Here is a 20,553-nt window from a genome sequence, read left to right on the forward strand (position 1 = left end):
AAAACACCCGCCATGGAATTTCAGAACGCCTGCTGGAAACAGCACTGCCCTTCTTGAGGTCATTTACAGAGTGCTTCTCCTGTGCTGTGAGTCCTCACAGAGCAAAGCGATCCCTTCACCTGGATGTAAGCCTGGCTCTAGGGCCAGGAGACCTTGTCCCCACCATTCACTCAGTCCACAGCGGCCTCAGACCCTGCTGCGTCTCTTGGCAAGGCTCCCCTCAACTCAGTGGCCACTCGAAGATCAGAGCGGCTTAAAGCAGTGACATTTTTTGGACATCTGACCCCAAGGAACTAAATTTTTTGCAGCCTCAGTAGCAGGACATTTCCGTTTGCTTAGGCGTCTGGAGGATGAAGCCTCGCAGCAATTCTGGGGGAATCACAGCAGATGGGGTGGTGCTCACTTTTTCTCCTCTTGTCCCCTCCAGCTTCCCCATCTGCCATCCCCTGGTCTAGCACCACTGCTTCTCCTCATGGTGCAGGTAAGGACAGGAGGGGAGCAGGCAGGGGACAGAGCTTCTGGGCAGGGCATCAGGGGAGCAGAGTCTGGAAGGAGCACGTGTCCTCCTCCTAGAAAGCGTGAGTAACTTGGTAGGGAACCTAGTCATGTGGGTTTCCCACAAACGCAAGAGTAAAAGCTAAAGTTCTTAATTCCAGGAGGGCTTTAGCATTTATTCAAGTTTTCAAACATTACTCTTTCACTCAGAGGCCACCTGATAGATGTGCCAGTCAACCATAAAAAGTGTATGTGGATCCCTCTCCTAGGAATCCAACCAATTTTGCTTCTCTAATAGGAATAGAAGAGAGGATTGTAAATGTCAAACAGCAGATTGTATAGCAACATCAATTGAACCAGGCATTCATGAGCAAATGTACCATTTATCTAGCAAAGCTCTGGGTGGTTTTGTTAATTTAAATTACCTGATGCTGGGGAAAAACTTGAGATGAGGTTTTGTCCACAAATTCAGGTTACTTCCACCCAGCGTCCGAGAAGCCTTGATCAGCTCTGGTGCGGGCAGCAGGGGAAGGAGGTGTGTGGTCTGCCTGGCATGTGTGTTGGGCTAGGCAGGGCAGAGGCCATGTGGAGCCCTAGATGTGCAAATCCTGTTGTGGGCCTAAAGTGGGTCCTGTATCTTCAACTCAGAAGCTGGGATGATGAATAGCACAGTCTGTGGAAGAGAACAGAGAATGCTGAGCAAGGACAGTGACCCAGCCTGATGCTAGGCCCTCTATGGAGTCTGGAACAATGAGGGACTGCTAATGAGCGTGGTGGGCCTGCTGTTGGTTCTGGAGTTAGGATTAGTGAGTGAAGAGGGGAGACAGGCTGAGTGAAGGCAGGGCAGGAGACAGGCTGAGCACCGTGCATTCAAAGGCAGGCAGGAACTTGCCAAGCCCCTCATAGCCCATGACAGCATCCAGTGTGGGTCCCCGTGGCCAGTTCTCTAAGACACTGAAGACACTCATACAAGAGATGCAAAGGCTTTGGGACATAATTTATGGCAGAGACAGGCAGAGACGAAGACAAGATGAGCATGTGTAGCTTGTCAATGATGCCACCCAATCATCTCATCCTCTGTCGCCCCCTTCTCCTCCTGCCCTCAATCTTTCCCAACATCAAGGCCTTTTCCAGGGAGTCCTCTCTTTGCATCAAGTGGCCAAAGTAGCAGCTTCAGCTTCAGCTTCAGCATCAGTCCTTCCAATGAATATTCTGGGTTGATTTCCTTTAGGATTGATTGATTGATCTCTTTACTGTCCAAGGGACTCTCAAGAGTCTTTTCCAGCACCACAGTTGAAAAGCATCAATTCTTCAGTGCTCAGCCTTCTTTATGGTCCAGCTCTCACTACTGGAAAAACCATAGCCTTGGCTATGTGGACTGTAACATGGTGGTGTCTCTGCTTTTTAACATGCTGTCTAAGTTGGTCATAGCATTTCTTCCAAGGAGCAAGTGTCTTGTAATTTCATGGCTGCAGTCACCATCCACAGTGATTTTAGAGCCAAAGAAAATAAGATTAGCCATTATTTCCACTTTTTCCCCATCTTATTTGCCATGAAGTGATGAGACTGGATGCCATGATCTTCATTTTTTGGATGTTGAGTTTTAAACCAGCTTTTTCACTCTCCTCTTTCACCTTCATCAAGAGGCTCTTTAGTTCCTCTTCACTTTTTGCCATTAGAGAGGTATCATCTGCATGTCTGAGACTGTTGATATTTCTCCTATCAGTCTTGATTCCAGCTTGTGATTCATCCAGCCTGGCATTTGGCATGCTGTACTCTGTATATAAGTTAAATAAGCAGAGTGACAATATACAGCCTTGACATACTCTTTTCTCAATTTTGAACCAGTCTCTTGTCCCGTGTCTGATTCTAACTGTTGTTTCTTGACCTGCATACAGGCTTATCAGGAGGCAGGTAAGGTGGTCTGGTCTTTCATCTCTAAGAATTTTCCACATGTTTGTTTTGATCCACACAGTCAGTGGCTTTAGTATAGTCAATGAAGCAGAAGTAGATGTTTTTCTGGAATTCCTTTGCTTTTTCTATGATCAAATGGATCTTGGCCATTTGATTTCTGGTACCTTTGCCTTTTCTAAATCCAGTTTGTACATCTGGAAGTTCTCGCTTCATGTACTGTTGAAACCTAGCTTGAAGGATTTTGAGGATTACCTTGCTAGTATGTGAAATGACCACAATCGTATGGTAGTTTGAGCATTCTTTGACATTGCCCTTCTTTAGGATTGAAATGAAAACTGACCTTTTCCAGTCCTGTGGCCATTGCTGAGTTTTCCAAATTTGCTGGCATATTGTGTGCAGCATTTTCACAGCATCATCTTTTAGGATTTGAAACAGTTACACTGGAATTCCATCACCTCCACTAGCTTTGTTCGTAGTAATGCTTCCTAACACCCACTTGACTTCACACTCCAGGATGTCTGGCTCTAGGTGAGTGACCACACCATCATGGTTATCCAGATCATTAAGACCTTTTTTGTATAGTTCCATGTATTCTTGCCAGCTCTTCTTAATATCTTCTGTTTCTGTTAAGTCCTTGCCATTTCTGTCCTTTATGGTGCCCATCTTAGCATGAAATGTTCCCTTGGTATCTCTGATTTTCATAAAGGGATCTCTAGTCTTTCCCATTCTGTTGTTTTCCTCTATTTCTTTGCATTGTTCACTTAAGAAGACTTTCTTATCTCTCCTTGCTATTCTCTGAAACTCTGCATTCAGTTTGGTATATCTTTACCTTTCTCCTTTGCCTTTTGCTTCTCTTTTTTTCCTCAGCTATTTGTAAGACCTTCTCAGAGAACCACTTTGCCTTCTTGCATTTCTATTTTGTGGGGATGGTTTTGGTAACTGCCTCCTGTACAGTGTTACAAGCCTCCATCCATAGTTCTTTGGGCCCTCTGTCTACCACATCTAATTCCTTTAATCTATTTGTCACCTGTACCGTATAATCATAAGGGATTTGATTTAGGTCATACCTGAATTGTCTAGTTGTTTTCCTCACTTTCTTCAATTTAAGCCTGAATTTTACAATAAGGAGCTAATGGTCTGAGCCACAGTCAGCTCCAGGTCTTGTTTTTGCTGACTATATAGAGCTTCTCCATCTTCAGCTGCAAAGAATATAACCAATTTGATTTTGATATTGACCATCTGGTGATGTCCATGTGTAGAATCATCTGTTTTGTTTTTGGAAGATGGTGTTTGCTATGACCAACAAAATGGACAGAGCACCTCCTTAGAGCTGGACCTTGGCAGTAAAGCCAGATTTGAAGAAAGGGCCTTCCAGGAAAGGGAAGTAAATTGGCAGGCTGCTTTCTGTCAGGGGGTATTCAGGAACTGCAGCTCAGGCCATGGTGTAAACACTTGCCCAGAGGACCTGAGTATGGCAGCAGTGACCCATCTGCTCAGAAGTCATAGGTCCCAAGGGACAGCCAGCAGAGGATCACCAGGTGGCATGACTTTGAGTACACCTGTTTGGGGCTTGTGAGGGGACCATATCATGTGTGCTTAGCAATCTCTAGAAATTGTCAGAATTTTGTGGCTTGGTCAACACTATCAGTAAAACTATATCACCTATTAGCAAAAACGTATCCTAAAGATAAACCCATTGGTTTTGGTATTTATTGTTAATTGAATTTTCCCAGAAATGGCAGCAGAAAGATTGTTAATGTTCATGAATTTACATCAAATTAAACATCTGTTCCTCTTAAGCTAAACTCCAGTAAAGTTATGGCGGCTCATAAATTAGACAGGGGAGGAAAATGCTTCTTGCTCTTTGCACAGCTTAGCAGTTTCAAAATAGACCTCAGAATGCCACATTGCAACTGAGGCCCATGTAACACAGCATGTTGAGCTGTGATGTTGGTGCCAGACGATTAAGCTGAGTTTTTGCTTTGGTGGTGAAGACGGCAGCTTTGTCTTCAGCAGTGACATTACTTCTCAGGCCAGCTGGGGATAGTGTGGGAACCAGGGAGGCAGATGCTTGGGTGGGGGTCGGGGCAGAGCCTGCCCGTGAGCAAACCCAGCAGCAGCCAAGAGACTGTGGGCACACCCCTGAGGGTCCTCTGAGCCCAGGGGCTGGGCCGCCTGGCCTGGTCAGGAAGGACTGGAGTCCAGAGGTTGTGGCTCAAGGGCATGGTAGGCTGCTGTGTGGCTTCTGAAGGGACAGCCTGTGTGCAGCTCAGGAAGGGAGCTGCCCTCCCCCAGGTGGTGGCATCTCAGAGCATGACCCACCAGCCCCCACTGGGCACGTTCTTCCTTCCCATCCCCCTGCTCTTTAGCTCACACCCATCCCCAAGTGAGATGACTCCTGCTAATGGCAGAAGAGTTCTTCATGATATCTAGTAACCTCTGTCCTGAAGTCCCCTCTCCCATAAATTTAGGGGTTTGCCAGGGACTCTTGAAGTGTAAGGCTGCCTCAGTAAGGGAAGGGCCAGCACCCCGGAGGCCATGGGGGATTGTCTTCACAGGGGCCTCAGGATCCCCCTAGCCCCGACTCCCCCCAGTTCTACCCACATGTAAAGTTCTCCTGGAGCTCGGAGGGTCCCCAGGGTCAGCTTTGTGTTCAGTTACTGATTAGAACCCTCGTGTGGCACTGAACCTTTCCTGAAGCTGTGCCACAACTGAATTCACCCTCAGGCCTCCCCACCTGTGCACTGTTCCAAGCAGAAGCCCCTTGCCTGGCCTTTTCCCAGGGCTGTCCAGGACTGTCCTGACCAGCAATGGCAGAACCAGAGGCCAGACCCTCTCATCCTCCTCCCGTCCAGTGGCAGGTCCTGAAGAGCTGTGTGTTCCCTAGAGGGGCTTGGAGGAGACACTCCCATGTGACCCCGTGTCCAGCAGGGTGACAGCCTCTCTGTGGCCCCCCACCTCCTTGCCACCATGACTCCCAGGCTTGTTGTGCTAGACTCTTTGGAGCTACTGCTGCAGGTTTTGGGGTGCCCCCACTAGTGAGGTAGGATCCATGCCCCTGGCAGTGAGCATGACACAAACCACACACTGGGGCTTCCTCACACACTCATGTGTCATGCCCCCTGCAGCCAAGAGCTGATATGATAGATGGCATGGCCCCCCAGCTGCTCCAGAGTTCCAGACCTCAGTCACTATGCCTCGGGGTGGCTGGAATTGTCCTCCTCCTCAGGACAGGGCTGTAGCAACTATCCACCAAGATTACACTTTTGTCCAGTCAGCAGACATTTAATGAGCACCTTCTGCATGCAGATGCGTGGGCCAGGTGCTGGCATCACACCTACAACAAGGCATGGCCCTGGCTTCAAGGGGCTCCCATGTAATGGGGCAGCCTGATGCCAACAGTGTATGAATAACAGAGTGAAGGCTGGGGAAAGGACCACAACAGACAAGAATGGGGCAGTGCACAGGGACGTCTTTAGATGGGGGTGGCTGGGTGAGGGAGGCAAGCAGAGATGGTCTCTCTCCAGTCTCCCTACTACCTCTATTCCTAATGCCAGGACTCTCCAGTCCGCCCTCTCTCCTGCCTCCACGTACCCCCAGTATCCAGGCCCTGGGCAGACCCAGGGCCTTGACCACATGGCCTGTCTCCCTCTCTGTTAGAATCTGAGCTCTCTGCTACTTGGCTGGCTCTCCCCCTCCTTGCCCATGCTGTGCCACATCCCTTTCCCCGACTCTGGAGCCACCAGCCCCTCCCACATCTGTGCCCAGAAGCTTTGCCTGCCACAGCAAAGACCGTTCCTTTGAGGCCAACCTGGCAGGGGCGCATGTGGCTGATGGAATATTCAGTGTCTCCCTTGCTTCCCTTTGTTCTGCAGGAGAAAGCATGCCTTTGATAGACGTTCAATTCCAGAGGCTGCTACCTGCGTCCTCTCTCTCTTTGCTCAAAAAATTAAATGCGGACGTGCCTGTGCTCCTGCTGTAATAATCTCCCTCAGAGTGGAGGCAGTGTGGCTGGAATGGGAGAACATTAGAATCTTCAAAGAGGGACAATTATTGAGGGAACTAGATTAATGAGGTGTCATAACAACTTAGCCAGATCCGCAGCTGACCTTTCTCGTGGAGAACGGGCTTGATAAATGTAGTTCATTACCAAGTTCTGACATGAAAATAGGATCACACTCTGGGCTCCTCAGCAAGCTGATCAATATTTTATCTGCCAAAACAGGCCCGGTCTGTGAGCAGAAGGAGCCCCCACACACACGTGCCAGCAGGAAGCCCGAGGCCAGTGCCGGGGCCTGGCCAAGCGGGGCCAGTGTTGCTGCATGGGGGACACCCCGGCCAGCGGAGGATGGCTGAGTCCTTCAAAGGGCCTGTTGGGGACTCTCATCACTGCCAGGCTGGAGGACGTGAGCCTCCCTCCCCGAGAGGCCCCAGAGCAGAAACGTTCATGGAGACGGGTAGGCAGGAGGAAGTCTTCACCAACTTAGTGGCCACCTGTGCTAGGCTCTGGGCATCAGTAAAGGGGACAGAGATAAATGCACCACACCCTGTGGCTCATGTAGGGCATTTCATGCAGAGAGGCCCTCGGGCCTGGCAATCATGCAGACACTGCGAGGTCTATTATGTTTCCTTTTATGTCTGGACCCTATAAGGTGTTCATTGTCCCCATTCTAAGGTAGGAAATGGGGCAAGAAAGGCAGGAGTGGCTGCCTTTCCTGGGGTCTCACAGCCACGCAAAGGCAGAGCCTGTGATCTCCTTTGCTCTGCTGACTCCTTGTCCAGTGCTTCGTCCAGCCTTGCAGGGACTCACCAGCAGAGTTGGTGTCAGGTGTCACAGCCTATGGTGAAGCCTGTCTGCCTGAAGACCTGAGGAAAGGTTGTTACAGGGTGGCCCAGTCACCCTGGCTTCTTGATGAGAGGATCTGCCCTGGAGCCACAGGACTCAACCACGTTCACAGGCACCTAACACTCTCCCACTGTGTGCGCGACTACCCAGTCTGGTCCCACAGTGGGATGTGCACGGCGCTGACAACACCCCATCCAGGTTCCTGTAGTCAGCCCACTCTCCATCATCGTGGTCAGCCCCCACGTGGGCACTGGGGAAGAGTGCTGTGGTCCCCAAGCCTCTGCTGTACTCCCCTCCAGGGACTTTCCCTCCAAAGGGGCAGGGTCCCTCCCTGGGACCAGGCCCACCCCCAAACATGCAGAGCACAGAGAATTATGAAGCCAAAGGGCTAGTTTAGATCAGGTGATATTTCAGCTGTGGCCAAGATGCAGAGATGAGTAGGCCGGGCAGAGATGTGGGTAAAGAACACTGAGGGGAGCAGTAAACACCGCCCGCATGCAGCACATTTGTGTGGCCAGGGCTAATGAGATTGTTTCTCCCTCCACACCCCAACCTCCTCAAGTCCCCAGTTGGCTTGCCAGGTGGGTGTGCGGAAATGACCTGCATAATAATGAGAAGCACCCAACCTTTGGGTATCGAAGCTCTTGCCTATATTTATTAAGGGGAGAAGGAGATCTGAAAACAGAGGCTATAGGCCAGGCCTCAGGACCCATGCATCACATGAGGCCAGCCAGGGCTCTGCTAGCTTGGTTCCTGGCTCAGGGTCGCCTGTACTGAGGGCTAGGCTTCACCCCCAGCCTGGCCAGCCTCTGGAAAAGAGATCATGGGTAATTTACTTTCTTTCTTTATATTTATCTGCACTTTCCAAGTGTTTTGTTGTTGTTTTGATGCGTGTGTTCCTTTTATAATAAGACAGAGATTTCAAACTGGCAGCAGAGCGAGACCCTTTAGCTGAAGGCCAGCTGTGCAAGGACTCACAGGTGCCCACACCCCGCCTCAGGGAGCCGTTACATCTGACCCCAGCGTGTGATCAGGAGGTTGTGAATGAAAAAGTAAAGCTGGGACTTGGTGAACTAGCACTTTCACGTGCTTCTCTCAGAAGCTGTGCATCCTAGAGACCAAAAGGGAGGGCTTGTGAGAGGGCAGTCCTTGCTGGAAATGAAGCCTCAAAAGTCTTGAAAGAGGCTGAATTGTGGAAGCTGAAGTGACATCTCCACGGGCACAGAAATGCCACCGTCACGTGCCCTTCCTCTGAGGCTCACGCCCCCATATAGCTACACAGGTATTAGAGGAGCCGGGAACCTTGAGGCAATGATTTATTTATTCCAGGTTGAGACTCATGTAAAGCACAACTGCTCCTGGGATAAAGAAGGATTTCAATATCACCTTCTAGGAGCAGAGGGTTTGTCTTAGGACCTCCATGCCCAGCAGCAGCCAGGCACAGTGAGGGCCTCAGTAAAGGAAGGGACAGAGCAAGTTTGGCAAAGTGCGATCTGCTGGGCCTGGCACCCTGCCCCAGCTCCACGCTTCCCTCTAGCCTCATCCAAGCCCTGCTCCCTGCCCTACTCCGGCCCAGCCATACCCGCCTCCTTGGGACTCTGAACACACTGTGCTGCTGGATCCTATACCTGCGACCCCTGTGACCCAGAAATCCCTTCCCCCGGCCTCCTGTGCCCACAGATCCCTCATCCTGTGGGGCTCATCCATAGCGAGAGTTCCTTTACCTTGGCCTCATTAGCTCTCCTTCCATGGGCACCCTTGATGCCCAAGACAGAAAGCTCCATTGTATACTCAAAGTACCGCCCAACACAGAGCACAGAATCTGTGAGTAGATGCTGGTAAAAAGATGGAAAAGGCATGGGTGGCATGAGCCTAGCAGAAGGCCAGACCAGGGATTCAGGGAGCTGACCCTGGACACTGAGGCACCTACCTCTTCTGCCGAGTTTATTTCTAGGCATGTATATACCTTCTTGACCAGCAGGCATGGGCTGGGCATTGCCAGGGTGGAGAAGCCTCCATGAACTCACAGTGAACTGTAGGGGTGTGATGGGAGAGGTGAGCCAGGGGAGGTTGCTGCAGCCCACCCGACAGGACCTGCGTAGCTGGTTTTCCTGGCCACCAGAGTGGGAGGTGCTGTCTAGCTGCGTGAGGACCCCTGGCCTGGAGCAGCAGGCAGCTCAGAGATCTGTGCCGCACTGAGATAGGGAAGATGAGACAGCTCTGCCCATCCGACCTGGCCCAGCCTGCTCCAACCTTCAGGTGTATTCTTTTCTTTTGGGGAGGCAGGGGGAGCCTAATGGTATGCTAGCATTTCTGAACTGAGCCTTCTATCAATCCCACATCCATCTGCTGTGAACACCAGCTTCCCAGTGTTGGGGCAAAAACGCCTGTCCCCTGGAAAGCCTGACAGGCCTTCCATTCCAGGCCCCTGCAGATCCCCCACACATTTCCACCGCCACCTCCACCGAAGCATCTCTCTGCCCTCATACACTGCATCCAGCTTCTGCCACTTGCCAGGACTGGTTTTATCCTCTGGGGAGCTAGGCACCAAGATCTGGGCAAACCTCTTCCTCTTATTTCCCCAGACTGGCCTTTGTCCAGCTCAGGAAGCCGAGGACAGACCCTGGGCAGGAGTGTGTGGCTGTGGGACATGGCCGTGATTTTCACTGTGCAGACTTGAGAATCAGGTTTACCAATTGGAGGCCCTTCGAGCTCCCAGGAATGGATATGCTACCAGGCCAAAGAGGGGTGGGAGAGCTATTCTTGTCAGACCACGGAAACTCCTAGAGAGCAGGTAGATTTGATTATATTGAACACAGCAATTGATTTTTTTCTAAATAAACATGCAGGATGAAATGGTAACAGACATCTGTTTCTGACAAGAATCAATTGACCCCAAATTGGAAGAAAGAAGATCTAGAAACACAAACAAGCACAAGAGAAAGTGGTCGGACCATCCAGGCTTGTCCAGTGAGGAAGGGAGAGAGACAGACGGACTTCGCAGCAGCCCTGTCCCCACCAAGCAGCTCCCTGTTTATTGCTCTTCAGCTACTCTGGTTCCAATAATGACAAAGGGGAGAGTAGCTATCGTTTTATGAGCCCTTACTCAGTGCTAGGCCAGTGCCATGCCTTTTATCATGTGCATGTCTTATTAACCCTCCTCACAGCCCTGTGTGGGAGGCTCTGCTCTCCCCCACTTCACAGATGAAATCACTGACACACCCTGTGCAAGGTACACACTCAGGCAGCCGCAGAACCAGGACTCAAACCCGGCAGACCACAGAGCCGTGGCTCTCCAGCCCTGAGCTGACACAGCCTGCCCTAAGCTGGCCTTGAAATTAAGGTGAAAAGACCTAGAGCTCAGACACTCCCTTGCTAGCAGCACTCTGGCTTGAACCTGGAATGGATGAGGAAGACCCCACACCTGTGCTCCAGGATTCGGCAAAGCCAGGAGGTGGGGTACATCCTTCATCCTCATCCCAGGAGGAGGGGAAGTGGGGCAGCAGGGAGTGCTCCCCTGCTCTGCTCACAGCCCCGTGGGTAGGGAACATCTCCATGGCCCATTACCAGCAAAGTTAAACTACATCATGTCACAGTGTATCACAGGCCTCATTTGCCAAAATACTGTGTGGTTCTGATGCTATGGACCAAGCACAGCCGTGATGAAAGACCTGAGAGCAATGGGCTGTGTGCTTTGGGCTTGCTTTCGTAAAAGCTGCCTTTTGTTTCTTGGTCGTGGGCTTGTGTATACATGTTCGTCTTGAAGTAATCCAGCTCTGGGAGTGTTTCTAATTATCTTAAGCAAGGCTTATTAGTCCTGTTAACTGCAACTCCCTGATCTATGAGGCCACGGATTCCAAAGAAGCCTTTAAGGTAGGATTAAGGCAAAGATGAGCCATTGCAAAGTGGAATTGGAAATGGCAACCCACTCCAGTACTCTTGTCTTGAAAATCCCATGGACGGAGGAGTTGGTGCAGGCTACTCTCCACGGGGTCGCAAAGAGTCGTGCCCGACTGAGTGACTTCACTTTCCTAAAGCTGCTGTGGGGCTGCACTGCGAAATCCCCCAAATGAAGACTCCCATTCTGTCTGACCATCAGTCTGTGTCTGGCTGTAGAAGGTGCTCAATCAACATGTGCAGGGTGAACGACAGGCTCCTTCCAGCGTTGACATCACGTGTCGCTTGTATCTGGTGCTCAGTAAATATCTGTGGCATGGACTGGTGGCCAGTCGGATGGACAGGTCTCATGTACTCAGGCTGCACCTTGCACTACGTCTAGCAGGTGCCTAGTAACTGCTGATGGGTGGTGGGGTGGAGGGAGGTCTTCTCAAGACCGGGGAAGAGTCTGACTGGAGTAACCCCATCTTCTCTTCCAGGTGACCCGTGCACCATGGCCGACTACGCCCGCCTGAAGAAGGTCCTTCTGGCACTGCAGAGCCGCTTGCAGCCACTCCATGAAGGGGACAGCAGACAAGACCCCGCCTCCCAGAAGCGCCTCCTGGTGGAATCTCTGTTCAAGGACTTCGATGCAGATGGAGACGGCCACCTTGGCACCTCTGAGCTGGCCCAGGTGGGTACAGCACTGGGTGAAATCACATTACGGGGGGATCCAATTTTCCATTCAGGGTGTGTAGAAAGAGAACCAGCAGACCCATGTGGGAAGAGTCGTTTGTCACTATCTCTGAAATGGGACGCTGAGGGGGCCTTTCTCCTGCAAGAGAAAGCATCTCCCAGGAGTCAGAGAGCTTGTGTTGAACACTTGGAAATATCTGACAAACAAAATGATGTCCGTGTCTCTTTACCACCAGCCACCTTCAGCCAATATTTACCAACAAGCTCCGAGCTAGCTGGCGAAACACACTGTACACAGGCTGAGCTCTGAGGCTTTCATTAGGAAACAAATCTTTTCTTCCTGAATCCTTTACTGTCCTCAGCAGGAAGGTTCAAAGAAAGCAGATTTGGTTTTCCCCAAGAGCTTTGGGAGCTGCAACATGCTGTCCCCTCGTCCTCTCCCCCTCGGACCTCACCAGTGGTGGTACCTGGGTAGCAGCAGCCCACACTCCAGCCTGTGGCTCACAGGCAGCCCTGTGGTCACCCCCTGAGCACTGCTCTCTCCTTTGAGAAAACACTCGGAGCCTATGGTTTGCCTCCCTTCCAAACACAGCACGTGTGGCCCTTTACCCAGGTACCAGGTGGTACAAGGGCCATAAGCATCTGCAGCAAAAAGAAACAAGGAAGGATCAACCCGGGGCGGCAGGCACACCAGCTGCAGGACAGGCCTGTTGGGTGCTGGTGGTAGAAAGGCGGGCTGGATGGGCCCAGGGGTCTGCATTCCTGCTCCTGCTCTGCTGTTTTTGGTCTGAGAGCCTGGGGTCCCACAGCCAAAACAGGTGCAAAGACATGGAGGGAGGCTAGGTCAGCAACCCTGGGGCAGCTCTGCCCCCGAGACCACAGAGTGCCCCACCCCGGGCTTGGCACTAAGGGAGGCCCTTTACCTGCAATGTGCCCCACACAGGCATGTCCCTCACTCTTCAATAGAGTAGCTACGAACACAGACTTTACAGTCAAACGGCCTGAATTCAGACCCAACTCCAGCATTTGCGGGGACCTAGCGGGTCTAGGCAGACAACTGCCTGGCTCTGTACCCCTTTTCTTGTCTCTGACTGTCACGGGGTCGTCAGGAGGCTTAGATGAGCAAAGAGGTGTGCAGTTCTCAGCCTGGTGCCCAGCAGGTGGTACGTTCTCAGTGGGTGACAGCCGTTAGCATCCCTTTGTCACCATCACCTCTACTGTAAACCTTTCAGCCGCCTTTTGCTGTGTGGTAGGTGCTCCTGTTATCCCCACTTACCAGGTATTTTTAGATGAGGAAGCGGAAATCAAATGGTTTGCCTGCGGCCACACTCATTGCCTAGGATGTGGTGACCTGAGATGCAGCCAGGGTGCCAGGTGTGCATGGACCAGCTCTCCTCACACTCCACGGGGCTCTCTGGGAGGACAGCTCCCAGCACCAGCTCCACCTGATCCTCTCAAGGTCTGTGGGAACAGCAAGTGCCCAAAAACTCTGAGTAGAGCAGTTATCCAGACATTTCCCCATGCAGGGCCCCCTTCTCAAGTCCACCCAGTTCAGAGCTGGCTTCCAGGGAGTGGGTGGGGAACCACAGATCCTAAGGCACTTGCAGACCCTGCTCTGCTCACTCATACCTGGCATCACGGGCAAGTCCATCCATGGCCAACACTCCGGGAAGCCTCCCAGATACACACCAGCCTTCATGTCACTATTTCATCAACCTTCAGCCCCCAACTATGGCTAAGACCTCATGGGCCAGGACCAGAGACCCACCAATGACCCACGCTGCTCCGGGGAGAGCCCAGGTCCTGCTGGTCATGGTTATCTGAGAGAAGAGCCATCTAGCAGTTCGATTCCCCACAGTACAGGCTGTATGGGGAGCCCAGAGGGCAGGAATCAGGCAACTGTGGGATCTCGGTGCCCCAGGCCCACGTGGATCCAGGTAGTTGCCAGGTAAACAGAACATTCCTGGGCGCATGGCTCTAACCTGGCAGAGACATGCCCTGAGGCACCTGCAGCCATTAACAAGCGTGGTAATTGGACTATGATTTCCTCTTTAAAATTTAATGTGTTTAAAGTCCATTTCATAAACCTGCCAAGCAGGGCCCAGCTAAAGGGGGCCTTTCCTTGACACTGAATCAGAGGCGTTGGGGAAAACTTGTAGGTCCTATGAAAAGTTAATCAATTTCCAGCACAGAAATAGACAAAGGGAAATTTCCATCTTTGGAAGATTGATTTCGGGCGTTATGGTTGATCTCCCTTTTATCGAACACTCTTATTTGCTGGGTGAAGGGTCATTTTTTTAACATTATCACATTAAATTGCCTTTAATATACCAGGCCCAGCTGAGACTGTTAAATAAAGAGAAAATGCCTCTGTTCCCCTCTTCCCCCCAAAATAAAATCATTTTCTTTCTTCTGAGATTTCCTTCTGAGCATTTCCTTTGCAAGACTCTAGTTTCAGACCCACACGCAAATGGTCCTACTAGGGAGGCCCCCACCCTGCAGCCCAGACCACATCCAGAGAGGAGTTCACAAGGGCCCACCCATGGTCCCCTCAACAGAATCCCAAGGGTAGTGTTTTGTGTTCCTGGCAGGACAAGGCAGGCAGAGCAGGGGCTCAGGCCTAGGTCAATAGAACAGCAGCTTCCTCTCCCCAGGAGTAGTACTGTGGCTAGGATGTGCTGACCTGAGATTGGTGGGGGTTGGAGGGGGCGGGGAGGGGTACACTGATGGAGCAGTGACCTTCCAGCTCTACACAGTTGGGAGCCACTGAGTATGGCCACTGTTAATTGGGCTTATTTGATCAGGCCCCTGTCTCTTCCCTGTTTCCCCATCTATAACACAAAGGGGTAGACCAGATGACCACATGGATCCTTCTCACTTCAGATTATGTGGGGTCTGTTTGCCCTGGCAGGGAAAAGACAGACCTGAAAGCTAATACTGACTCAGCCCAATCACCATGTGACCTTGAAAAAGTCCCTTTCCTCTCTGAGTCTCAGTTTTCTCATCTCTAAAAGGAGAAGGTCAGACAAGACAACACCAAAGAGATTTGGATGCTCCCCATGGCCTACGGAGCTGTTGCTGGAGTCCATAGGCACACACACAGACACATCTGCCCAAACGGTGACTGCAGCCCCACTTGGCCTGACAGTGCCCACAGCTCTGAACTCACTCCTGACTCTAGCCTTCTCCCTTTCTCACCCACAGCACATGCTGAAGGAGCAGGACCTGGAAGAGGACTTCCTGGGTTGCTCGCCGGGTGACCTCCTCCGATTTGATGACTACAACAAAGACGGCCTCCTGACCCTTCATGAGTTCTACACAGCTTTCCGTAAGTCAGGTCCCCGTCGGGGCTCACAGTCAGCAAAAAGACATTTCCTCACCAAAACGGTGTCAGGGTCTGGAGTCTGTCTTTGGTTGTTTTCCAAGGTTGGCTTCTTTTATAAGTGAAAGTAGTTGAATTTGTTGTGCAACAAGCCTGAGATTTAAGGAAAGAGTACAGGGAGGGCAATGGCACCCCACTCCAGTACTCTTGCCTAGAAAATCCCATGGATGGAGGAGCCTGGTAGGCTGCAGTCCATGGGGTCACGAAGAGTCGGACACGACTGAGCGACTTCACTTTGACTTTTCACTTTCATGCATTGGAGAAGGAAATGGCAACCCACTCCAGTGTTCTTGCCTGGAGAATCCCAGGGACGGGGGAGCCTGGTGGGCTGCCATCTATGGGGTCACACAGAGTCGGACACGACTGAAGTGACTTAGCATTAGCATTAAGAGGAGGGCAGAGATGGGGGATGGGATACTTTCTCTGTTCCTTTTGGATGAAGGTTATTCTCGCTGTTGATATCATTTGAGGAACCCAGGACTGTGTTTAAGCATGATTAAGAAGGCACTGCCTCACATGGCTAGGGGATTCTGTGACTGCACTTGGACAGAGCAGATGTTAGGGTTCTCCCAAGGAAGTGGCCCAGCCCCATCAGAGAACCCTGCCTGGGGCCAGATCCTGCAGGAGGGTTCTGGAGGCTTGGCCAGGTAGACAAAGGAGTAGTCACAATGCAGGATAATGAAGAATGAGGGTCCAGGTTGATGAGAGGTGGTGGAGTCCCTGAGAAAGAAGAGAAATGGGGCTGCTCTGCCTGAAAACGGAGGATGTGCTCAGAATGGACCCTCTGTGGGGCCACTGGTGCATATGGTGAGCAGGCACAGTATCTGAGGGACCCAGGTCTTCTCCCTGAGGTGCTCTTCCAAGAGATGACCTCATGTCAACCATAGCTAGAGCTGGGACAGGGCTTCCAGGAGATGTGAGATGCAAGAAGCTCCAGACACGTCCAGACAAGTTCACTAGGAGATGGAAGGCAGTGTGGGACCCTAACTTGAGACAAGGGGGACATTCTTGGCCCCAAAGACGTGAAGCTCCTTTGTGTCAGACAACATGTGGAGCAGGCTCTGTTTAAAGCAGGTAACGTGTGTACCCTGTATGAAGCACCTTGAACATGACCTGCAAGCTTGCAGCTCCGGTGGGCCCTGCAATTGAGGAAGCAGGGGTGAGACCCCCAGGGTCCCTGAGTACTCTGAGCCACAAGTCCTGGCATCCTGGGTCCCATTCTCTACCTGGAAGTATGTTTTCCAGGAAGGTGTTCCTGCTTCATATCGGCATCTCTGTGTACTGTTGTTACTTCGTTCACCAGGCCTGAGGGGGCATCCTCATGACTTGTTGACAAGAAGGGCTCTTGTGGCAGGTAGAAAAGGTATGCATGTGACCTGAAAGGAGAGAAATGAGCGTGATTCTTCCCTGTGGGAAGTGTCCATGAGCTTGTTGCAGGCTGCGCCTTTCCAGTCCACGGCATCCCTCTTACCAAGGACCAAAGTCCAAGCCCCAGTTCCCAGGCTCTGCTTGATACATGATGACTGTGTTGCTCCCCAGCCTCCTCCTTCATGCCCACAGTTTAAACTCTACAAGTGGTGGTTCATAATAAGGTGTGAATGGCTGGTAGATTCAATCTGCCTGGGAGGTGTTTGCTTTGTGGATCGAGGAGCTTATTCCATGAAATGAATCTCTAAATTTTAAAATGTGTGGCAGTATCGGCAACTCTGGAGACCTAGCTCGTGCAATGATTGTTATATTTTCAGGACTTTTGCAAAGGCAAACAGTTACATAGATGGGAGATGTAAATCAGCCCTAGTAGGACTGTTTACAACACAGAAGTCTACATACACAGCACAAATGCTACACAAGGGTGAGGGGGCTCTTTTTCCCTCTGGAGAGCCCATTGTGAGGCACTGACCTGCACACGCTGGACAAGACCCTCCCTCCCGACCTGCCCTCACCACCTCCCGGAATCTCCTCTCCATCCGCCTTCTTCAAACAGAGCCCCCTTGATGATGCTAATCCCACGGGAAGTGAACAAGAAAGGAGTAGATGTCAGGCCAATGACAGGGTGAGCAGGTGGAGCTTCCTTCCTCATCAGAGGAACAGCAGCATGCTTTCCAGGGTCAGTTCTGAGACATTCCCAGCATGCTTTATGCACTCAACACCCCCCTCCCCCCATCTATAGAAGGAGCTGTAAAGAAAAAGATCACTGCATTTTCAAAGCTGGGGGCCAAGGCTGGACTTCAGGGATTTGGGGATATACCAGAGCCACACACCAGTGTCCCACAATGGCATCACTAGGCAGAAAATGACACTGCTTGGGTACCATCCTGGTACCAGTTGTCACAGAAGCCTCTGATCTTTGAGCCCACTTCCTTCCTGGGAACTGGTCTGGAACCAAGCAGGGGCTATTGGCTCTCCTTTCAAGGAAGTGGCAGCATCCCTGTTGCCCCTGATGAAAGAGGCCGCCCTGGCCTCCCTAGTGAAGGTTGTTAAGAGCAGGAGCTGCCCGTGGAAAAGGAGGAACGTCCTCACTTCACTTCTGGTCGTATGTCCCATGTAGAGCAATGTGCTGTCTGTTTCCTTGTTCCTGGATTATTATTTGAAAAGCCTTATAATCATCATTTTTAAAACAAATTAGATTCTGCTGTCGCCTTGGACTTGTTTTGAACTGGGCAGCCAAACCATTCATCACAGCCCAACCCAAACAATAGACATGCAATAAAACGTAAACTCACAGCCATTAAGGAAGCCACAAAATGAGTTAACCCTGCTTTCAAGGCCCAGCACAGTCACTCGGAGCACTCGGAGACGCAGAGTCACCCGGGATCAGTGGTCTTTCAAAGTCACAGGAACTCTAAACTCCCCTCGCTCTGGGAATGGATTTATGGTCCAGTGGATATTAAATAGGAAATTGAAATGAGACACACAGGTACAACTGATTACCCAGAAATCAATGGGCATTAAAGGCATCTCTCTAAAACGCAAAAAGGAATATCTCAGACATTTCAGCAACAACATTTTGGATTTGATTTTCAAAACTGAAGCTGACTGGCTGGCAAAGGTTGAGACTTTAAAATTGCATTTTCTAGTCTCTGTTTTGCCAGGATCCTTGGGTTCCAGGCAGGGCAGGCTATGTAGGGTGACTAGCACAGATTCAGCCACTTTATTAAAGGATGGGATTTGGGGGGCTTTTCCCTGGTGAAGTGAGTTGTATTAATATTTACAAGGGTTTTTTTTTTTTTTTTTCGGGGGGGAGGGGGACAGTGTGCAGTCTCCTAAGTCATATTTTCTCATGCAGCTGACATAGCCCAGGCTGTGCTGGTGTTTGCCACTGTCTGCAGCTGGCTGAGGGCAATGCCAGCAACCCCAGGGCCGGTAGCTGCCTTGCTCAGTTGAGTGGCTCGTGGGGGTGCTGCACCTTCCTCCTGGCTCTGCAGAACAGGTGACCCCCACCTCCTGAGGAGGGCAGAGGACAGGTCCCTTAACCATGGAAGTCACAAAAGCTGCCAATCACTCATCTTTGTACAATGATGGCAGTGAAATGTGAGGCTGGCCTCCCTCTCTGCCTCTATTTGTCACCTAAGCATTCTCCTCAGGTTACTTTTGGTTTTCCAAATCATAGACTGATCTTGGAACTAACGGTCCAGTGCCCTCTCAGCATGTCCCCCAAGCCTTCTTCCTCACTCCTCCTCCTGCCCCGCCCCCGACCCCCAACAAGCCGCAGAACCTCCCACCCCTGATGTGAGACAGAGACCCAGGCGCCAGGGTTACTGGTGAGCGAGATGCGTGCCCGCCTGTCTGTTCATCTCAATGAATTAAAAAGTTGCTTGCTTAAAAATCTTTTCAATAATGCATGTTTTTGCACTTTTCTGAATGCTTGGGTTGGGATTGTGGGAAAAAACATATTGCTTAAATGAGGATTTTTCTCTCACTTTAAATTCATTACAAGTTCCTTCTGCTTTTTTAGAAAGATACTTGTCCTTTTAATTAATCCTATGAGAGCAATGTGCTACATGTAAAGGACAGGCTCACCATAGGATCAAGGTCTTCCTGCATTACCGTCCGAGGGTCACGGATGCACAGTGTACAGGAGGAGGACCTGAGTCAGGGGGACCAACTGTGTGGGAGGCAGATGCCCTCCCTTAGCTCCAGGCCAGCAGAAAGGAAAACAGTGATTTAATCTGATTATTGTGGTACTTCTGTATCCAGGGCAACTCTGTAAACCAGAGGAGGTAGTCACTGGGCAAATTCACAGCTGTTTTTTCTGCCATTGTTGCTGTATTATGAAAGGGTACTGTGGGTTCATCTAGCATGTGGTTATCCTCTGGAACAAATAATGCCCGCACAGGGCAGATGCCTTGCCAGACCCATTATCATAGCCCTCACCACCACCCCATGATAGTAAAACAACAGCAACTCTCCCTCCCCCAAATCTATCCAGCCCCTTATCCATGTAGGGTGAGTTCAGACAGGAAGTTAGCCAGTAAAATCCCACTTTATACTCCTCCATTCCTTTCCTCCGTTTGGGATATTGAATAGCAAAATTTCAGATGGCATCAGTTCAGTTAGTTCAGTCACTCAGTCATGTCCAACTTTTTGCCACCCCATGGACTACAGCATGCCAGACTTCCCTGTCCATCACCAACTCCCAGAGCTTGCTCAAATTCATGTCCATCAAGTCAGTGATGTCATCCAACCATCTCATCCTCTGTTGTCCCCATCTCCTCCTGCCTTCAATCTTTCCCAGCATCAGGGTCTTTTCCAATGAGTCAGTTCTTCACTAGCCAAAATATTGGAGTTTCAGCTTCAGCATCAGTCCTTCCAATGAATATTCAAGACTGGTTTCCTTTAGGATGGACTGGTTTGATCTCCTTACAGATGGCACAGAGTCCATCAAAAGTTTTATCTGAATCTATTTGGCTCTTGAGTTTGGAGAGCAAGAGTTACCTGTGTGCAGTTACCTGTGTCAGTGTTGGCAGAGGCTACGACCATTGGTGGGGTGACTCCCCTAATCCCAAAGGGAGGAACTGGTTGCCTCATGCAGGACTTGCAAATCAAGTGGCAAAAACACTGATTTCCTGACCTTGGTCCCTCATTTGCTCAAGGGCATAAAAGAGCTAAACTGGAGCTGCCACTGGAAACTGGTATCAGAAAGTGCTGTCAGTCTCAGCACTCCCTGCCAAGGGCTTTCTCCTTGCCTCCAGCAGGGAGAGGGCCTCCAAGAAGGCTTCTGTGTGAGTTTGCTATGTGCCCCTGAAGCCAAAGCCAATGGGCCAGCCATCTGGGTGCTTTTTTGCTTATTAATAGTGCTTTAGTTAGTAATGGGCTCTTACCACTCAAGTCATATAAAAACGAT

At 50.8% G+C, this 20,553-nt stretch overlaps 1 protein-coding gene across 2 annotated transcripts in view; it reads left to right on the forward strand.

Moving 5' to 3' along the window:
• Positions 1-20,553, forward strand: part of FSTL4 (follistatin like 4) — a 443,838-nt gene that overhangs the window by 290,957 nt on the left and 132,328 nt on the right. For both annotated transcript variants that reach the window (XM_027546506.1, XM_027546505.1), the window contains exons 5-6: positions 11,632-11,825; positions 15,032-15,155. In XM_027546506.1, the coding sequence (XP_027402307.1) occupies positions 11,632-11,825; positions 15,032-15,155 (318 nt within the window). The remainder of the gene's footprint in view (positions 1-11,631; positions 11,826-15,031; positions 15,156-20,553) is intronic.

Source organism: Bos indicus x Bos taurus, chromosome 7 (genome assembly GCF_003369695.1).
Source record: "Bos indicus x Bos taurus breed Angus x Brahman F1 hybrid chromosome 7, Bos_hybrid_MaternalHap_v2.0, whole genome shotgun sequence".
Lineage (NCBI taxonomy): Eukaryota > Metazoa > Chordata > Mammalia > Artiodactyla > Bovidae > Bos > Bos indicus x Bos taurus.